The following is a 20,580-nucleotide window of genomic DNA, read 5'->3' as shown; positions in this document are numbered from 1 at the left end:
ATTTGACTCCGTCTATCTTAGGCCACGAACTTATCAATCACCCCTTGTGGATTGTTTTAGGTTAATGACTTCTCATCGGAACTGGAATGTGTTATGATTTAATATCTGCATAGGTACTGAATCCTGTTCTCACTTCAGCTGAGAACAATTCCATCAACTTTTGTTCCAATTTTCCTTGCTTTTGCATAGAAACACACAATTTAGGAATATGAATAGGCCATTCTGCCCTTCTGATGTGGTACATTATTTAATATGATCATGGCTGATCATCTACTTCAGTACCCAGTTCCCTCTTTTCTCACCAGGGCAACTATACTGCTATTTCCTAACTTTTGTCATTCCCTTACAGGGGATTGTGATTTATTTGTATTTCTTTCAACCTGCTCTCCTGTGTTTTTGGGCACAATGTAACATCTGTATTGGGATGCTAAGCATTGTGTTGTTGAAAACCTTCATTCAATGCACAAGGGTAACCAAACTTCTAGTCACCAATAATTTCAGTTCTGTCCCAACCATGCCTGGATTAAACTCAAAGAAGAGCAAGTCATCCTTCAGTAACACACCTTTCCAAGTTCAACAATGAGCTCATTAATTTCAAAGCAAGTGATATATTTTATCAGCTAGCGACTACTGTTAGTCGAGAACAACTTGCTTCCACTTCAGTTTAGTGGTTTCTGAGGTGACTGATGATGGGATGCTTTTTTTGGTTCCACCGCTTGGTCTCATTCATCTGCTTCTAATGATCTTTTCCCAAATAGTTCAGAAATAAGTAACATGCCTTTACCACCCATTGTCACATGACAGCAACACCATCTTTGCCTTCAGGATTCTTATGGATCAATGATAATCTTTTATTTTTGCACATCCTCCTGTTCCCTACAAATAAATGCATTTCCAAGTTCTGATGAAAAGCCATGGAATAAAACATTAATTCTGTTTCTCTATGCATGGTACCTCACCTACTGAATACTTGCAATAACTTGCAATTCTGTTCAAGCCAGGTATGATGGTTGATCCAGCTCTTTGTTTCCTTTGGAAAGGGCACAGCATTTCTATTGTGACTTCCGATGAAGGGAATTCATAATGATTCAGAGGGTCGTTTGACAGGTACTAGGAGGTTGGGGAAGAACCCTGCAAAAGGGCTCTTTTACGAATCCTATTCATATCACCTCTTGACATCTTTTACTCATCTCTGTATGTCATCTTGCACCTACATCAACCTGGTTATTTAAATTTCCCTACTTTCTTTCAAAACAGTCACTTAGCTTTCCTGTTCCTCTTCAACAGCTTTGACTTGTAGTTATCTGTAATGCTTTTAACCTAAGACTTTTCTAATCATAAGATACATTGGTATCGTCCAAAGGCAGTGCTGCAAAAAGGTGGCGTCTATCATAAAGGACCCTCACTATCTGGGACATGCCCTCTTCTGGATACCACCATCATGGTGAAGGCACAGGAGCTCTTAACGTTTCAGGTACAACTTCTTCCCCTTTGCCTCTCCATGAGCACCACCTTGCTATTCCTCTTTCGCAATACTGATCTTTCATAACAGTTAGTAGTTTTTATGTGTTACGCTGTACTGCCGTCACAAAACAACAAATTTCATGACAAATATCAGTCAATATAAAGCTGATGCTACCTCACATAATACTTGGAATGTATTCTTGGAGTACCAATTGAAAAGGGGCCACACCATATGGTGTTCTCAATAGTAGAATGAGTACAAATCATTCAGTAAACTGGTAAATTGCAGTCTTAATGGCTTTTTTTTGGAGTGTATTTGAACACTTTATAGGCGAGCAGCACATGGATACTATTGTATCAACTTTCACTCTAGAACTCACTGATTAAAACCAATCAATACAGATGATACAATTTCATCTCCAGATTTTTTGAAACTCTTCTGCAAAGGGCAGTGGGAAAAGTCATTGAATATTTTTAAGGCAGAGGCAGGGGGCGCAATGTACAATGGGAAGGTGGAAAGCAGAATTGTGGTAATAAATTGAGGTTATTTAGTTGAATTTATCAATATAATATTTGATTTTCTTGTTTAATTATTTTTTAGGGCAACACAATGGTGCAGTTGAATGAACCACTGCCTCATAGTACAAGAGTCTGGTTCAGTGCTATGTTCAGTTTGTGTTTTCCTTGTGACCACATGCTCCAATTTCCTCCCACTTCCTAAATCTGACAGGTTAATTGACCTCTAAATTGTATAGTGTGTTGGGTGAATGGCAGAATCTTGCATGAGTTGTTCTGTGAGTATGGAGAATAAAAACCAATGGTATTAGCATAGGATTAATTTAAATATGTGACTGACATTCAGCATAGACTTGGTTGGCCAAAAGGCTTGTTTCTTTGCTGTCAACTGTTATGACTATCAACCACATGACTATCCCATCAAACACCTCCACCATCTTTTCTCTCCGCTACCATTGGGTATGAGGTACAGAAGTCTTGGAACCACACGTGTAGTTTCAGGGGCAGTTACTGCCCTACTACCACACCAGCAGGCTTAGGGACAGTCATTGCCCTACAACCACACCTGCAGGTTCAGGGGCAGTTGTTGCCCTACAATCACACCAGCAGATTCAGGAGCAGTTATTGTTGTACAATCACACCAGCAGGTTCAGGGACAGTTACTGCCCTACAATCACACCTACAGGTTCAGGGACAGACATTGCCCCACAACCACAAGTCTCCTGTAGCGGTAAAAATAAGATCCAATATCAAAAGAAAACAATAGCCACCAGCCTTCAACCCCAAACAGAGTTGTTATTCTTGCGTGGCAAGCCCACAGCTCCAATGATTGCTCCAAAGAGTCAAATTCTCTATTTCGATCCTTTATTGGCAACTAGTGAACATACAATTAAGTATTATTGAGCATTATCTCAGCGGTCAGCAACCATATGACCTCTGCAGTCTCAATCTACAAACTGCTGCAAAATAAGCATGAAAATACAATTTATGCACTTTGCTTTCACCACACCCCACTCAGATGATGAGTTACCATAATAAACAGAGAATATATGGTTTCTACACCTCCTGAACGGATTCTGTGACCTACAGACTCACTTTCAAGGACACTTTACCACCCATATTCGCAGGATTATTTGTTCTTGCACAGGTTGCTTTCTCTTGCATGCTGGTTGTTTGTCAGCCTTTCCTGTAAAATTCTACTGTATTTCATTTTCCCCCATAAATGCCCGCAGAAAATTATCCCAAGTTAGTATATTTAGTTTGAACCTTGACTATACAACCACAACTGGTCGTTTACCTTTGGTGTACTTTGTTCATTTATGATGACAGTTCTGTTTATTTCAGGGCTCAGGAAGGTGTGGTGACAGTGAACAACAAAGTGAAGAACATAGAAGAAAGGCTGTGCCTAAGTCAAAAACAACACTGATTAGGTAACAACAGAGATGATAGGACATGGGAAGAGAAATGCTGAGACCTGACAAAGGAGCTTCAATCGGTAACATTATTTCTCTTTCATGGGCTCCCAGCCCCCTGCTCTACTCACTTTACACCTATGACTGTGTGGCTAAGTACAGCTCCAATGCCATTTTCAAGTTTGCTGATGACACCACTGTTGTACACTGAATCAAAGGGGATGATGAATCGGCATATAGGAGTGAGACTGAAAACTGAATGAGTGGTGCCACAACAACATCCTCTTACTCTATGTCAGAAAGACTGATTACTGACTTCAGGAGGAGGAAACCAGAGAACCATGAGCCAGCCCTCATCAGAGGTGGGGAGGGTCAGCAACATTAAATTCCTCAGTGTCACTATTTCAGAGGATCTATCTTGGGGAGCATCTTACGAAGAAAGCATGGCAGTGCCTCTACTTCCTTAGGAGTTTGCATAGATTTGGCATGACATCTAAAACTTTGATAAACTTCTATAGATGTGTAGTGGAGAGTACATTGACTGGCTGCGTCATAGCCTGGTATGGAAACACTAATGCTTTTCAATGGAACATCCTACAAAAATTAGTGGTGCAGTCCATCATGAGTAAAGCCCTCCCCACCACTGAATACATCTACATGAAATGGTATTGCAGGAAAGCAGCATCCACATCAGGGACCCCACCACCCAGAATATGCTCTCTTCTGGCTGCTGTCATCAGCAAGGTACAGGTGCTTCAGGACTCACACCAACAGATCCAGGAACAGTTAACTATCAGGCTCTTGGGACAAAGGGGATTACTTCACTAGCCCAGGGGCCTTTTATGCACCGCGGACCGGTTTAATATTGGCAATATTCTTGCGGACCGGCCGACAGAGGGGGGTGGGTTTAATCACGACCGGAATATAGGTGTTCAGTCAAATATCAGTCACTAATAAATGGCTAATAACTCAATTTCGTTTCTAAAAGGGTTTATCTAACAAATTTAATATTAAAACATAGCTCATATTTTCCTCGCATGAACATAGTGATAGGTCAATTATAACTCTCATAAGTCAATAGCATTATAACATTTTTAGTAATGTTTGGATATTTTTCCTTGTATGAACATATAAAATCATTGCAACACTCTAGTGAGAGGACAAGGTAAGGGCCGGAGGTCCCTGTGCTGGGGCCGCGGCCGTCGCAGTCCGGAGAGAGCGACCGACCGAGCGAGGAGTGAGACAGGGCGCCCCCACCCCACCACCCCCTTGTAGGTAGGTAGGTAGGATCTATCAGCCGACAAAAGTTTGGCTCGAGGGATGACTTTCACTAGATCGCAGCGAGGTAGCTGCTCTGCTACTTAATAAACACAGAGCCCGAATTAGGTCGTCTGCAAATATTTTAGCACTGTGTTCCCCACGAACATTCGGTGGGGCGGCGCGTTACCCGAGGGCAACCAGTGACCGCTGGCATGGGGGTATCACTGCGTTTAGGAGACTGGTGACATCGCGTGGGTAACGATCGTGCGTTCAAGTTCAACAGTGAGCGTGAGGAACGGTGCAGCTGACTCGCATCGTTTCCTCGCACTAGCCCCATCAATGAAATGTTCTCACAACCTATGGACTCACTTTCAAAGACATTCATTTCATGTTCTTGATATTTATTGCTTACTTATTACTATTAGTTTATTTCTGTACTTGCACAGTTTGTTGTCTTTTGTACACTGGCTGAATATACAAGCTGCCGCTGTTGTGGTCTTTCAGTTCCGTTATGGTTATCATTCAGTGGATTTATAGAATACACCCACAGGAAAATGAATCTCAGGGTTGAATATGGTAACACTTTGATAATAAATTTACTTCGAACTCTGCCTGACCTGCTGCGTTTCCAGCATTTTGTTGTTGTTTTTATTACAAGATTCCCAGTGTCTGCAAGTTTTTGAAGTACACAAAAGGATTGGCGACGGGTCTCAAAGATTTCAAAACAAAGGGTCAGAAAGATGTGAGCAATTCTGTGCCAGTAAGTACAAACCAGTGGCTGTTAACCACAACTAGGGAATGCTAGGAACCTTTCAAAGGTTGCTCTCCATTGTCTGATCCTCCACCCCTGGTTCCTCGCCGGGTGGATACTTCTTTGTGACGATACAAGCGCACCCCAACGGTTGCCAGCATCCAACATCGCGTCTAACTACCCATCACCGCTCGCAAACACTTCCGCTTTGTTTTTTATCTCTGGCTCAGTCACCAAACCCTGCTCACACTCACCCCGAAGGAGCAGCCTGGCTGCTGCGACCCCTGATAGCGGTTTCCCTCCGAGCAGTTACGCTGGGAGCGGCATAATCCGCAGCTTTCGGTCTTCAGGTCTCGGGCCAGGGTTGTCACCCCGACTATCTCCACGTCCGAGTCCGAGTCTGAATTGATCTCAATCACGTCCTCCATGACTCCGTCGTTCTGCCACTTCAAACGTGCCGTCGGCAAGGTTCCACTCGAGCTCTGGCCGCGCGGTTTTCCCCCGAGAGCGAGAGATACTCGCGAAACGGACGAGAAACGGTGACTCGGCCGTAGACGACCAAGGAGCCTACCGCCATGTTTGAGACTGGCAGAGCTGTCAGCACCTGCTCGCTCGCGCCCCCTGCAGCCAATCCCTGTGCTGCGGCAGTACCCCACCCTGTGCACCGTGCTACTCCTGGAAGGACACAGCCCATTATTCTCAATCTCACATCTCGTGTTCAACTCCCACTCTGGGGAAGTGAGTGCACAAGTTTTAGACAGGAAAATCTACAATCCGAACCTTGTTACAATGCAAAAAGTATCATCTTTCAGATAGGATATTAAATTGGGGCCCACAGTTACCACGCAGTCTGCTCAGAATTTCATCTTTGGAGTTCAGTCAATATTCTGGTAAATTCACTCACTGCAAGGCCAATACTTAATTCCTGAGCTGAAGCTGCTCATGATACTCCAGATATGGTTCAACCAAAGTTTTATATAGTTTTTTTCTCCTCTCCTGTACTCCAGTCTGTTGCATAGTTTTGTGTTAGAATTGGTTATTTTTTCTATACCTTTCTTGACAATTTACACAAACTTGTGCTTGCTTCTGGCTTCAATTATTCTCAAAGTACAGGGATGTATGTTGAAGGCAACATGATCTAATTTCCTGGACATAATTCTAATTGCACAAGCAATTAAATAATTCAGGTCCAACTGACTTGCCATTACAAATACCTACTTGCACCAGGGATAGGACAGACATTCTAGCTTTTGTTGATTTAATACTGAGGTAAAGGGGAGTCAGAGACATTGCTCCCGCTGTTTAGTGGGAGAATAGTGAGAAAACAGGGAACTATAGACTGGTTAGCCTGACGTCAGTGGTGGGAAAGATGCTGGAGTCAATTATAAAAGAGGAAATTATGACACATTTGGATAGCAGTAGAAGGATCAGTCCGAGTCAGCATGGGTTTATGAAGGGAAAATCATGCTTGACTAATCTTCTGGAGTTTTTTGAGGATGTAACTATGAAAATGGACAAGGGAGAGCCAGTGGATGTAGTGTACCTGGACTTCCAGAAAGCTTTTGAAAAAGTCCCACATAGGAGATTAGTGGGCAAAATTAGGGTATTGGGGGCAGAGTACTGACATGGATTGAAAATTGGCTGGCTGACAGGAAACAAAGAGAAGCGATTAACGGGTCCCTTTCGGAATGGCAGGCTGTGACCAGCGAGGTACCGCAAGGTTCGGTGCTGGGACCGCAGCTGTTTATAATATACATTAATGATTTAGATGAAGGGATTAAAAGTAACATTAGCAAATTTGCTGATGACACAAAGCTGGGTGGCAGTGTGAAATGTCAGGAAGATGTTATGAGAATGCAGGGTGACTTGGACAGGTTGGGTGAGTGGGCAAATGAATGGCAGATGCAGTTTAATGTGGATAAATGTGAGGTTATCCACTTTGGTGGCAAGAACAGGAAGGCAAATTACTATCTAAATGGAGTCAAGTTAGGAAAAGGGGAAGCACAACCAGATCTAGGTGTTCTTGTACATCAGTCAATGAAAGCAAGCATGCAGGTACAGCAGGCAGTGAAGAAAGCTAATGGCATGCTGGCCTTTATAACAAGAGGAATTGAGTATAGGAGGAAAGAGGTCCTTCTGCAGCTGTACAGGGCCCTGGTGAGACCCCACCTGGAGTATTGTGTGCAGTTTTGGTCTCCAAATTTGAGGAAGGACATTCTTTCTATTGAGGGAGTGTAGCGTAGGTTCACAAGGTTAATTCCCGGAATGGCGGGACTGTCATATGTTGAAAGATTGGAGCGACTGGAGGCTTGTATACACTGGAAGTTAGAAGGATGAGAGGGGATCTGACTGAGACATCTAAGATTATTAAGGGATTGGACACACTGGAGACAGGAAACATGTTCCCGCTGATGGGTGAGCCCAGAACTAGAGGCCACAGTTTAAGAATAAGGGGTAGGCCATTTGGAACAGAGATGCAGAAAAACCTTTTCACCCAGAGAGTGGTGGATATGTGGAATGCTCTGCCCCAGAAGGCAGTGGAGGCCAAGTCTCTGGATGCATTCAAGAGAGAGTTAGACAGAGCTCTTATAGATAGCAGGGTCAAGGGATATGGGGAGAGGGCAGGAACAGGATACTGATTGTGTATGATCAGCCATGATCACAGTGAATGGTGGTGCTGGCTAGAAGGGCTGAATGGCCTACTCCTGCACCTATTGTCTATTGTTTCCGAAAAAGGTTCATCAATTAAAACCAAAGGCCAAGTTTATGTAATTTTATCTTGTCACTAACAAATAAAGGTTTCATTAAAACACAGTTTAGAAAACTATCTAGAGACCTAACAATTGTTTCCTGGCGACATATAATTTAATGACAAATTTAATAAAAGCCAAGTTAAGTAATCTTTGGTACTTAAAAATTCTGAAATCTGAAAGTCCAAAATATTCAGAGTAAAAAACGAACATTTTTATCATTAACTCTACCTTTTCCTCAGCAAGGTATGTTGCACTTTTGAAAATAATTTAATCACCTCATTATTTTAAAGCCTTTCCCTGACCCCTCCATCCACTGTTCCAACCCCTTTTTACTAACTGTAGGCTTGCTTTATTTTTAACATAGCACATTATTCGAAAGGCATCTTTCATTGTACAGCTCCCTTCTGTGTGCACGTGTTTGTATATTTGTGTGAGACAAGGGAAGAAAGCCAGTTAGGGAACCAATATGTTGAGCTGCAAGCTGGAATCTGCTGAGGCAGCAATATGCCTTAAAAACTTGACAGGTTTTTGAGAAGGTGATAGAGGTGCTTGATGAGGGTAAGACAGTGGCATTGTCTACATGAACCTTAGTAAGGCATTTGATAAGGTTCCTCATAGTAAGTTGATTCAGAAGACAATGATGCATGAAATAAGGGAGGCATAGTAATATAGTGGTTATCAAAATGCTTTACAGTACCAGCAACCCTAGTTCAATTCCCCCTGCTGCCTGTAAGGAGTTGTATGTTCTCCCTGTGACTATATGGGTTCCCTCAGGGTGCTCTGGTTTCCTCCCACAGTGTGAAGATGTTAGAAAGGCTAATTAGTCATTGCAAATTGTCCCTTGATTAGGCTGGGATTAAATTGGGGGATTGCTGGGTTGACTCCACGCTATATCTCAATAAATAAATCCATGGTAAATTGCAAGTTTGGATTTGGAATTGCAAGTACCAATTGAAGAGGGGGAATAGGGGTGGGAAGTTGTTATTCTGGCTGCAGGTCTACGATCAGTGGTGTTCTGCAAGGATTGATCCTGGGGTTTCTGTCATTTGTGATATGCATCAATGAGTTGATGAAAATGGAGAAGGATGGATTAGCAAGTTTGTAGATAATACCAAGATTGGTGGAGTTATAGACAAGTATAAAGGATTGTAAGATGTAGATAGTTACAGATATGGGCAGAGAGGTTTAATCCAGACAGTTGTGAGGTGTTGCACTTTGGAAGGTGAAAGGTGAAATTATGCATTAGTAGCAGACCCCTTAGCAGCATTAATGTACAGAGGGATCTTGGGAACCAGGATGAACCTGAATGTGGCTATGCAAGTGGAAAAGTTGGTAATGAAAATATTGGGATTTTTGCCTTTATTGATAGGAGTGCTGAGTATAAAAGTCACGCTGCAGCAATATAAAGTATTAGTCGGAATGCACTTGGAGTATTCTTGTATTTTCTGTTACCTGGATTAGAGGTTTATTCAAAGAGAGGTTGGATAAACTTGTGTTGTTCTTCCCAGAGCATCAGAAACTGAGGGGAGACCTGATAGAGGTTTTTTAAATTATGTGAGGCATTGATAGGGTAGATAGTCAAAAATATTCACCCAGGGTAGAAATGTCAAACACTAGAGTGAATGTTTTTAAGGTCAGAAGGAGGAAGTTTGAAGGTGATGTGAGGGGCAATTTTTTTCTTAAATGCAGAGTGCTGGCTGCCCGATATGGGTTGTCAGGGGTAGTAGTGGAAGCAGGCAGTTTGGTGGGGTGTAAGAGGCTTTTAGATAGAAATATAGAAAATCTACAGCACAATACAGGCCCTTAGGCCCACAATGCTGTGCCGAGACACGAGTATGAAGGGAATGGAGGGATATAGTTGAAATGCAGAAGGAGGACATTCAGTAGAAATCAGCATCAAGGTGGGCATAGCATTGTGGGTTGAATGGTCTGTTAAATGCTGCACTGTTCCATGATGATTAAGTGCTGGTCAAGGTCATGGAGTGGTGCAATTGCTTTAGGAAATAACTGGCTCATGCATATATCACGACTTGGCCAAATTCCTGGCCACTAATTTACCAGATAGTTTGTGTGAATACAATGTGACCATCTGGAACATTTTCCTCTTTCAGTCAATTAGTAGAGTAAAGCTAATAGGACTTGATGTTTCAATCCCTATGATAAGTTGGCACTCTCGATGTTGGCAGTGGGCTTGGAGTGGTGACAAGGAGGGTAGGTACCTCATCGGGGTCTTCTTTGACATTCTTTGACGTTTTGTTGATAAGTCCACAACGTCTCCAGAGGGCTCAATGGTGCTACCTGGCATCCCAGATACACCCCCCCCCCCACCAGTTCCATACCCTCTTGTCTTCATCTTGTAGCCCAGTTGTTGTCTTTCCTTTTAATCCAAATCCAATTACTGCTTTCTTCTGCTGCATTTGACAAGGACCTGATAGCTTGTTGGAGTGAATAACTCCTCATTCCCATCTTCTTCAATAGACTGGTCGTCGATGTAGTCATGAATCCCCTGCATCCCACTTCTACAGGGAAAATCTTGGTCTGCCAGCCATTCTGGGCAGCTTCAGCTGCCAGTTCAGAGTACTTGGTCTTTTTCCTCTCATAACCTTCTTCAACACCATCTTCCCATGGTACTGTCAATTCCACAACATATGCCAGCTTGGCTGTTGTGGACCACGGGACCATGTCTGGCCGGAGTGTTGTAGCTTCAATGTCTGGGGGAAACACAAGCTTTTTTTCCAAGTCCATGTTCATTTTCCAATCCTGAGCAAACTGCAGAATACTTACCTCTTTTGGTGTTATATGGTGCTCTGGAGGTTGGCCTGCTGATACAAATCATGTGATGTGAACATTTCCTGCCAATGTTTGTGGGAGAATATTTGTGGTGATTTGCCTCTGTTTCAAGATTGATGCCAGCTGTCTGAGAACTTGGTTATGCTGCCCCTGGCTGAGGCTCGTGGTGCATCCTGTTAAAATGTGCCTTCGTGATCCAGGTGCTTGACAAAGAGAGCAAATGGGGTCTTCTCCCCACCACTGGTTCAGGTTCTGGGGTGTGGGTAGGAGGTCATAAGTGGCTCTGATGACAAAACTTAACCGAGATCCCTCCATCTCCCAGATGTCACGCTAGCTGAATTTTCTCTTTTCCAGGCTCTCCCAATTAGTTCATTGGCCCTGCTTGGCCATTGAGACGGCTCTGGTGTGTTGCTCTGCCTTCTCACCTCCTCCACCATGAGCTGTCTCTCCTGCACTGATGTTGCCTTGTGCCATTGAGGAGCCTTTGGGACGAGCCCGAGACCGGCTCTCCCATGTTGGACTTGGCCAATTACATCCCTGAAGTGAAGAGCAGACCTAGCACTCTGAACGGCTTCAGATGGGGTCCACTTCCTCCCCGTTGCCACACGGAAGGCCACTGTTCGAATAGCAGAATCTTCGGATTCAGTGAGGGTAATGACCAACCTTGCTTTGGAGCATTTGTATTCTTCCACAAGACTTGTAATTGGTAATTCCAATTTGCTGTTTCCATACAGTCAGCAGGACTTAAGCATCGTGGAAGTCCAAGCCATTGTTTCACATGTGTGCCAACCACTCTTTCGAGCTTTTCCACCTTGTTGATGGGGATTTCATACACTGTTAAAGGCCACATGAGTCTTGGGAGTATGCCGAACTGGAAGCACCACAGCTTGAGTTTTCCTGGCAGCCAGGTCTTGTTGATGTGAGCTATGTACATGATGGTATCCTTTTTGAGTTGTTTAAACTGCTCGGTGTCCTTGAGCTTAGCATCATACCATCAACCCAAGCTCTTCACTGGCATTTCTGAACCAGTTAGGACAGGTGTTCCATCAATATGAAATCTTTGATCCATGACTTGACCTTTGACAATGGAGATGCTCTTGCACTTGCTGGGCTTGATCTTCATTCCTGCCCATGTGATGTTTTGATGAAACTTTTCCAGAAGTCTCTTGGTGCAGGCGACAGTTGTCATCAGTATTGTTATATCAACCATATAGGCTCGTATTGGTGGCAACCGTTGACTGAACTGTAGCCATTTTCCTCCCGCAGCCCATTTTGAGACTCTGATAATGAGCTCCATTGCCATAGTGACGGCCAATGGGGAGATGGTGCAACCTGCCAAGATACCTACTTCCAGTGGTTGCCACGCTGTGATGAAACTTGATGTTGTGAGACAAACCTGCAGATCCTGGAAGTAGTGTTTTACCAATATGAGTTAATCTATCCCATCCATCATGATACAGTTATGAAGCTGTGCTATCATGCAGCAGCTATACAGCTTTTGGAAAGTGCTATGTCACCACCAACTAAACAATGCTTATCAAATTGCAAGTTATCCAATTCATATGCATTGGTTTGTTTGTAGTTTCCCCAGGTGTTTGTTAGGTACAGAAAATTACAGGTTTTGCTGGTCTTTAGTAGTTTTATAAGTGCAGTCCAGGTGAAATTGACTTTAAAATTGTAAAGGATTATAAAAACACAACCATAAAACATATCAAAAGTAAATCACTTATGCAAATAGAAGAAATTACGTCAATGCTCTGCACATATTTTTCCAGAGCTCTTAACTTTCTGTTTATGTTACTGCATTTGAACAGAAATGAAGCTTAACAGCATGCATTTTACAATTAAGTTCTTTACTTTGATATTGAAAAATCTGCAAAGATGTGAACTTTGATTTATAAGCCTGTTTCACCCTGTTGCCCTCTCCCTTTACACTCTGTTGCAAGAGGTTAATAAGCACACAGAACCTCCCAATATAAGCTGCCTTACACTGTACCAAAACCATCACCCTTTACTCAGGTATACCACCTTACTTTCACTGTTGTTTGCCCTCCCCTTGCACTTATAATATTGCAAACTCTTAGGTTTGTTTTTCTGGGACACCCCTGAAAATCCTGGGAAGCATCATAATGAAGTCTAAAGTAAAGCTTTTCCTTATTTCTTCCTTAGTTGCATGACTGATCTGAGGATCGTCCAGATATTAAGAAGTATCCATGTAATTTTATTGTACCAGCTAATATCAATAAATGAGCAAAATTACTTTAAACATTTTCAAATTTCTCTCCTTTTAGATAGGCATAGTGCTGAAGTAATCATGTTATCACAACCTACATTAAACATTCTCCACCATTATTGAATTGAATTGACTTTATTTCTTACATCCTTCACATACATGAGTAAAAATCTTTACATCTCCATCTAAACGTGCAATGTGCAATCATAGTAATTTATAATATATAGAACAGTCAATGTAACATAGAATACACTCAAATCAGAATGAGTTAATCAGTCTGATGGCCTAGTAGAAGAAGCTGTCCTGAAGCCTATTGTTCCTGGCTTTTATGCTGGACCTGGATTTTTTCAGGATTTTTTCCTGGATGGTAGCAGCTGGAATAGATTGTGTTTGGGGTGACTCGGGTCCCCAATGATCCTACGGCCCTTTTTACACAACTGTCTTTGTAAACATCCTGAATCATGGGGACTTCACAACTACAGATGCGCTGGGCTGTCTGTACCACTCTCTGTAGAGTCCTGCAACTAAGAGATGTACAGTTCCCATACCAGCCAATGATACAGCCAGTCGGGATGCTCTCAATTGTGCCCTTGTAGAAAGTTCTTAGGATTTGGGGGCCCATACCTAAATTCCTCACCACACAGCTGGTGTGTACAGACAATGTGAGGTCCTTGGTGATGTGGATGCCGAGGAACTTAAAGCTGTTCACCCTCTCAAACCCATCCATTGTTGTCAATAGGGTTTAGCCCTTCTCCATTCCTCCTGTAATCTGCAACCAGCCCCTTTGTTTCTGCGACGTTGAGGGAGAGGTTGTTTTCATGACACCACTGTGTAATAGAGATGACTTCTTCCCTGTAGGCCACCTTGTTATTGTTTAAGATAATATAGTGTCATCGGCAAATTTAATTAGCAGATTAGGGCTGTGGGTGGTGACACAGTCATGGGTATACAGGGAGTGAAGGAGGGGACAGAGTCAGAAGGGTGGAGGTGAGGGAGCCAACTCTTTACAACTCTAGCTGCACAAGGTAGGGTCAAGGCCAAGGTCTCTGAGCTTCTCGTCAAGCCCAGAGCTGGAATTATGGTGTTGAATGCTGAACTGTAGTCCAATAACAGCATTCTCACATAAGCATCTGTGGTGAACTATGTGCCTGTCGGGACACGCCCCTGCTGACTGCTCCTGTGGCTCCTCCCACAGGCCCCTGTATAAAGGAGACCTGCGGCCTGAAGATTGGCCTCAGTCTCCAGGACCTTGTATGATAGACACTCACTCCTGGTTCCTTCTTCCAGTCAATAAAAGCCGATATCTCGCCTACGTCTCAGTGTGAGTTATTGATGGTGCATCAATTTTATTGACTGGAAGTTTTAAAACATGGAACCCGTTTTGCGTCTGGACCGGTTGGATTTGGACCCTCAAGACCCTGACGCGGCTCTCGCTTTTGAACACTGGCTTGCATGCTTCCAATCGTACTTGGCGGAGCTTTGTGCGACTGAACCCGCCGTTATGCACAGAATCCTACTCTCGAGGGTCTCCTCCAAAGTTTACTCCTTTATCCGGGACCTGCCGACCTACGAAGGGGCACTGGACGCCCTCAAACGACAGTACCTGCGGCCGGTGAACACCATCTACGCAAGACATCGCTTAGCTACCCGGCAACAGCGGCCTGGCGAATCGTGCGCTGAGTTTCTCCGAGCACTACAGACACTCGTCCGAGCTTGTGACTGCAAGACGCTCACGGCAGAACAGCGTGCGGAGCTGCTGGTGCGAGACGCCTTTGTGACGGGACTGAGGTCAGTGTACATGCGCCAGCGACTGCTGGAGAACTCGGATCTTACCTTAAGCTCGGCGATAGAGAAGGCCAACGCTCTAGAAGCTGCTTTGCATAACGCCGACGCTGTCCAGTCGCGCGATTCCCCGCCGGTTTCGTGGACGCCTCAGACCCCGCCACCGCCGGCTCCCGGGAGCGAATTCGCCAACGCCGCCGCCAGTCGCCATTCCACGAGCTCCCCGACCCAGACCACGGCTGTGGCCCGTAAGAAACTCGTGCTTTGTTATTTCTGTGGCCAAAAGAAACATCCTCGACAACGCTGTCCAGCGCGAGAAGCGACCTGCTCCAGCTGCGGAAAGCGGGGCCATTTCGCCAAGGTCTGTAAGTCTCAACCTCGAGCGGAGTGCAGCGCTGCGGGTGAAACGTGGGGGCCGCCATCTTGCATGCCGGGATGTGGGCGGCCATCTTTGTCGACGTCAGCACGCCCCGCCCCCAATCCTCGGATGCTGACCGGGTACCCCGGATGTGAGCGGCCATCTTTGTCGGCGTCAGCATGCCCCGCCCCCGACCCTCCGATGCTGACCGGGTACCCCGACGGCGATCCAACTCTGGCCACTGTGACTCTCGACCAAAGCGCCCCGCACCAGCTTGCAAGATCCATGATGGACATCCAGGTGGAGGGGCACTGGACTGGATGCCTGTTTGACACGGGCAGCACTGGGAGTTTTATTCACCCGGACACAGTGCAACGCTGCGGACTTGCAACGCGGCCGGTCAGTCGGAGGTTCCATTTGGCCTCTGGGTCGCAGTCCGCAGACATCCGGGCGGGTTGTGTAGCGACTTTGGTGGTGCAAGGCACAGAATATCGGGACTTTGAACTGCTGGTCATGCCTAATCTGTGTGCACCTGTGCTATTGGGGCTGGACTTCCAGAGCCATCTCGAAAGTGTGACTATGGTATACGACGGGCCCCTCCCACCACTCACTGTCAAGAATCCTCAGTTTTGTGGGACTTCTTCACATACCCCGCTACTGACCACACACACACACGGACACACACATCCATCCAGAACTAGGCCAACAGCTGCGCTACCGACACTTGCAGCCTCTCCACTCTCAAGATCCCTCCCCCACCGCTGTTCGCCAACCTGACCCCCGACTGTAAACCTGTGGCAACCAAAAGCAGGAGGTACAGCGCGGGGGACCGGGCCTTCATTCAGTCGGAGGTGCAGCGGCTGCTCAGGGAGGGGATCATTGAGCCGAGCACAAGCCCTTGGAGGGCCCAGGTGGTTGTTGTTCAGACTGGGCAGAAAAATAGGATGGTGGTGGACTATAGTCAAACCATCAATAGGTTTACGCAGCTTGACGCATACCCCCTACCCCGCATCGCGGATATGGTCAACCAGATTGCTCAGTATAAGGTGTACTCGACAATAGATCTGAAATCCGCTTATCACCAGCTCCCCATCTGCCCAGAGGACCGCCCCTACACCGCCTTCGAGGCGGGCGGCCGGCTCTATCACTTCCTGCGCGTCCCTTTCGGTGTCACGAATGGTGTCTCTGTCTTCCAGAGGGAAATGGACCGGATGGTGGACCAGTACCAACTGCAGGCCACATTTCCCTATCTGGATAACATCACCATCTGTGGTCATGATAGGCCAGATCACGACGCCAACCTCCAACGGTTTCTCCAAGTGGCCGCAGCTCTGAACCTTACTTATAACAGGGACAAGTGTGTTTTTGGTACCACCCGCCTTGCTATACTTGGGTATGTCGTGGAAAACGGGGTTATTGGGCCTGATCCCGAACGTATGCGCCCCCTGTTAGAGCTCCCTCTTCCCACCACTCTCAAGGCCCTCAGACGGTGCCTGGGGTTTTTTTCCTATTACGCCCAATGGGTCCCCCATTACGCAGACAAGGCTCGCCCCCTGGTCAAGTCTACCTCGTTTCCCCTCTCTGCTGAGGCCTGCGCGGCCTTCAACTGCATTAAAGCGGACATTGCCAAAGCTACGATGCATGCAGTGGACGAGACCGCTCCCTTCCAAGTGGAGTGTGATGCCTCCGATTTCGCTCTGGCTGCTACCCTTAATCAGGAAGGCAGACCAGTAGCATTCTTTTCTCGCACCCTCCAAGGCTCTGAAATTCGGCACTCCGCGGTGGAGAAAGAAGCCCAGGCCATAGTGGAGGCTGTTAGGCACTGGAGGCACTATCTTGCTGGCAAAAGATTCACTGTGCTGACCGACCAGCGCTCGGTTGCGTTCCTGTTCAGCAACCAACAGCGGGGCAAGATCAAAAATGATAAGATTTTGCGGTAGAGGATAGAACTCTCCACCTACACCTATGATATCCTGTACCGGCCTGGCAGACTCAATGAGCCCCCTGATGCCCTATCCCGGGGAACATGTGCTAGCACACAGCTCGACCAGCTGTACGCCCTTCATGCACAACTTTGCCATCCGGGGGTCACCCGATTTTACCATTTTGTGAAAGCTCGGAACCTGCCGTACTCCCTGGAGGACATCAGGACGATGACCAGGGACTGCCAAATTTGTGCCGAGTGCAAACCGCACTTCTACTGTCCTGACACGGCACAACTTGTCAAGGCCACCCGCCCTTTTGAACGCCTGAGTGTTGACTTTAAGGGCCCCCTTCCCTCCACTGACCGCAATGTCTATTTTCTCAGTGTTATTGACGAGTTCTCACGGTTCCCATTTGCCATCCCCTGCCCCGACACCACTGCCACGTCCGTCATAAAAGCCCTGCGCCAGCTCTTCACTCTGTTCGGGTATCCCTGCTATATCCACAGTGATAGAGGGTCCTCCTTTATGAGTGAGGAGCTGCGCCAGTACTTGCTAGCTAGGGGCATTGCTACCAGTCGGACCACGAGTTATAATCCCCGGGGTAATGGCCAGGTAGAGCGGGAGAATGCCACAGTGTGGAAGGCCACACTTTTAGCCCTTAAGTCCAAAGGGTTGCCGGTCTCTCGATGGCAGGAGGTCCTCCCTGAGGCACTGCACTCTATCCGCTCTCTGTTATGTACGTCCACCAATGCCACCCCTCACGAACGCCTATTCTCTTTTCCCAGGAAGTCTGTCACTGGGACCACCCTACCAGTTTGGCTGACGTCCCCGGGGCCAGTGCTGCTCCGGAAACATGTGAGGAGCAATAAATACTCCCCGCTGGTGGAGAGGGTTCACCTTCTCCATGCGAACCCCCAGTATGCTTACGTGGTCTTACCTGATGGGCGGGAGGACACGGTCTCCATCCGCGACCTGGCACCCGCAGGTGCAGCAGACCACTACCCTGAAGGCTCTCCGGTAACTGTGAACCCTGCACCAGAGGTGACACCGTACTCACCAGGCCCTACACAGACTCCTCACGACACTTGTATACCGGGCGTTTCGTACGCATTTATACCAGGCGCCTCGCACATGCATGAGGGATCACCGGCGCCTAGTGGGCAAGAACACGCGCAACCCCCGTCCCCTGTGCAATCGCCAATGTTGCCGGCACCTATGCGGTCACAGCCGGTGCTACGTAGATCGCAGCGACAGATTCGACCGCCTGATCGGCTTGACTTGTAAGAACCTTCGCTACATGAGGACTTTTTCAAACGAAGGGGGGGGTGAATGTGGTGAACTATGTGCCTGTCGGGACACGCCCCTGCTGACTGCTCCTGTGGCTCCTCCCACAGGCCCCTGTATAAAGGAGACCTGCGGCCTGAAGATCGGCCTCAGTCTCCAGGACCTTGTATGATAGACACTCACTCCTGGTTCCTTCTTCCAGTCAATAAAAGCCGATATCTCGCCTACGTCTCAGTGTGAGTTATTGATGGTGCATCAGCATCCTTCTTCTCCAGATGTGTAAGGATGGTATATAGAGCAGTGGCTATTGCATCGTCTGTCGATCGAATGTGTCGGTAATAATTATACAATACTTCAATTGCATATAATTTGACAACATAAATGTTGAACCTGCTGTGATTTTTTTTATCTCAGCTTCTTATGGGTTAAAATATTTTAGAAATATATATCCTATCCTAGTCAAATTTTCACCAAGTTTCAACAGTTGTTAGGAAGTGGCTATCTGATAAGTGAGCTTGTCAGTACTGCACAGAAAGCACATCAAGGTTAACTGTATTATCTAAGGACTTAAATCAAAAATAAAAATTGTGCTTCACTTAGAAGAGACAAATAAAACTCTCAAAGAAAAGTTTAAGCAAACTCATTTTCTAATACCACCCTCTATCAGACTGAAAATGGCTCATGTACACTCAGAGGCCACTTTATTAGATACATTTGTACATCCGCTCGTTAATGCAAATATTAAATCAGCCAATCATGTGGTAGCAACTCAAAACATAAAAGCATGCAGGCATGGTCAAGAAGTTCAATTCATTCATGTGTAGTGAGGTGAGACATGTAAAACTGTTGTTGAGCAGCATGAGTTGGTGTGGCAGAGCTGGGGCAGGAAACGGGAGAAAGTGATGAAGCAAATGAAAGTTGTCAATAGGAGATAGCGTTGGATGTTAGGGGATGTATGGAGGAAGGTGAATGGCAGGTTTCTGGAAAACTGAAAAACGTGGTGATTTGAGGATTGTGGTAGCTTATCATCCAGTGATGATAGCAGTACACAGGATTTAAATAAAAGAAGGAAGGAAGAGTTTAAGGTACTACTGAGTTATGAGTGTGGACCTGTTTCTGATACCAAACTGATTAGATAACTAAGGGTTTGAAAACAAAACACGAGGCTATATTGTGGCTGCAAGATGTTCAAGAGATGGGGTTCTCTTAGTGTTTTGTAAAAGTGAGGGGTTAAAAGCTATGGAATGAAGGAAATAACACTAAGGAATTGTATTGAATGACAGTGGCTTTGGGAAATAATCACAGGACAGTCTCTAGACATATTCATGGGCTAAGTTAAATAGTTGGGGGAAAGTTGTTTACGCTAAACATTTAAAAGGGTTTTCTAAAAAGAACAGATAGTTTATCAGTGTTGATTAAATTTGATGGGAGGAAGTTATTGGACAGGGTTAATTTAGGTTATGATTTATATAGCTTGAGTCTATGTGCCCCCTCTAAGAGGCTTTCAGTGCCAGAAGTTAGGTCATGTAGCAGCTGTGTGTAGGGTATAAAGCAGTGTGATAGATGTGGTGGCGAACATGATTATAGTAATTGTGGAGAAGGCATTAGGCCAAAATATAGCTCTGCTTATGCAGGGTGTCCTGTATATAAGAGAACTCTGGAAGTGCAATGTCTTTGGGTGGAAATTGGCATATCATATGTAGAGGCTCTTCAGAAAGTACAGAATACTGTGTTAATTGGACCTCTTAATATCCAGAAAACGGATAGATTAAGGCCAGTGTGTAAAGTGCCTGATTTGTTGATTGCACATATCTGTGCAAGGTATTGTTGATTGTCAGTAAACTAAAATCTGTTACTTTCATGGTAGAGGTAGTAACAGCACAACCTAAAAGTAGGACAGAAAAAAAATTATATTAGAAGCAGCAGAAAACATCTAGAGATAAGTCTGGAAGTCTGGAAGTTATTTCTGATGCTTTACAAAGAGCAGGAAATAATATTCAGACTTCAAAGGAGGGTTATTAATGATTTTTCTGATCTTCCAATGGAATGCTT

At 45.5% G+C, this 20,580-nt stretch overlaps 1 protein-coding gene across 6 annotated transcripts in view; it reads right to left on the bottom strand.

Annotated features, from left to right (window-relative positions):
- The window catches only part of simc1 (SUMO interacting motifs containing 1), a 106,389-nt gene that overhangs the window by 31,115 nt on the left and 54,694 nt on the right, over positions 1 to 20,580 (bottom strand). Inside the window, exon 1 of one of the 6 annotated variants that reach the window (XM_059990230.1) lies at positions 5,658 to 6,042. The exons of the other annotated variants lie outside the window; for them this stretch is intronic. Within the exon in view, the coding sequence (XP_059846213.1) occupies positions 5,658 to 5,831 (174 nt within the window). The 5' untranslated portion in view covers positions 5,832 to 6,042. Of the gene's footprint in view, positions 1 to 5,657; positions 6,043 to 20,580 lie in introns of those variants that run through there. 6 annotated transcript variants of the gene reach the window in all.

Source organism: Hypanus sabinus, chromosome 15 (assembly GCF_030144855.1).
Source record: "Hypanus sabinus isolate sHypSab1 chromosome 15, sHypSab1.hap1, whole genome shotgun sequence".
NCBI lineage: Eukaryota > Metazoa > Chordata > Chondrichthyes > Myliobatiformes > Dasyatidae > Hypanus > Hypanus sabinus.
Note: the sequence above shows the minus strand (reverse complement) of the source record. Positions and strands in the feature narration are given on the sequence as shown.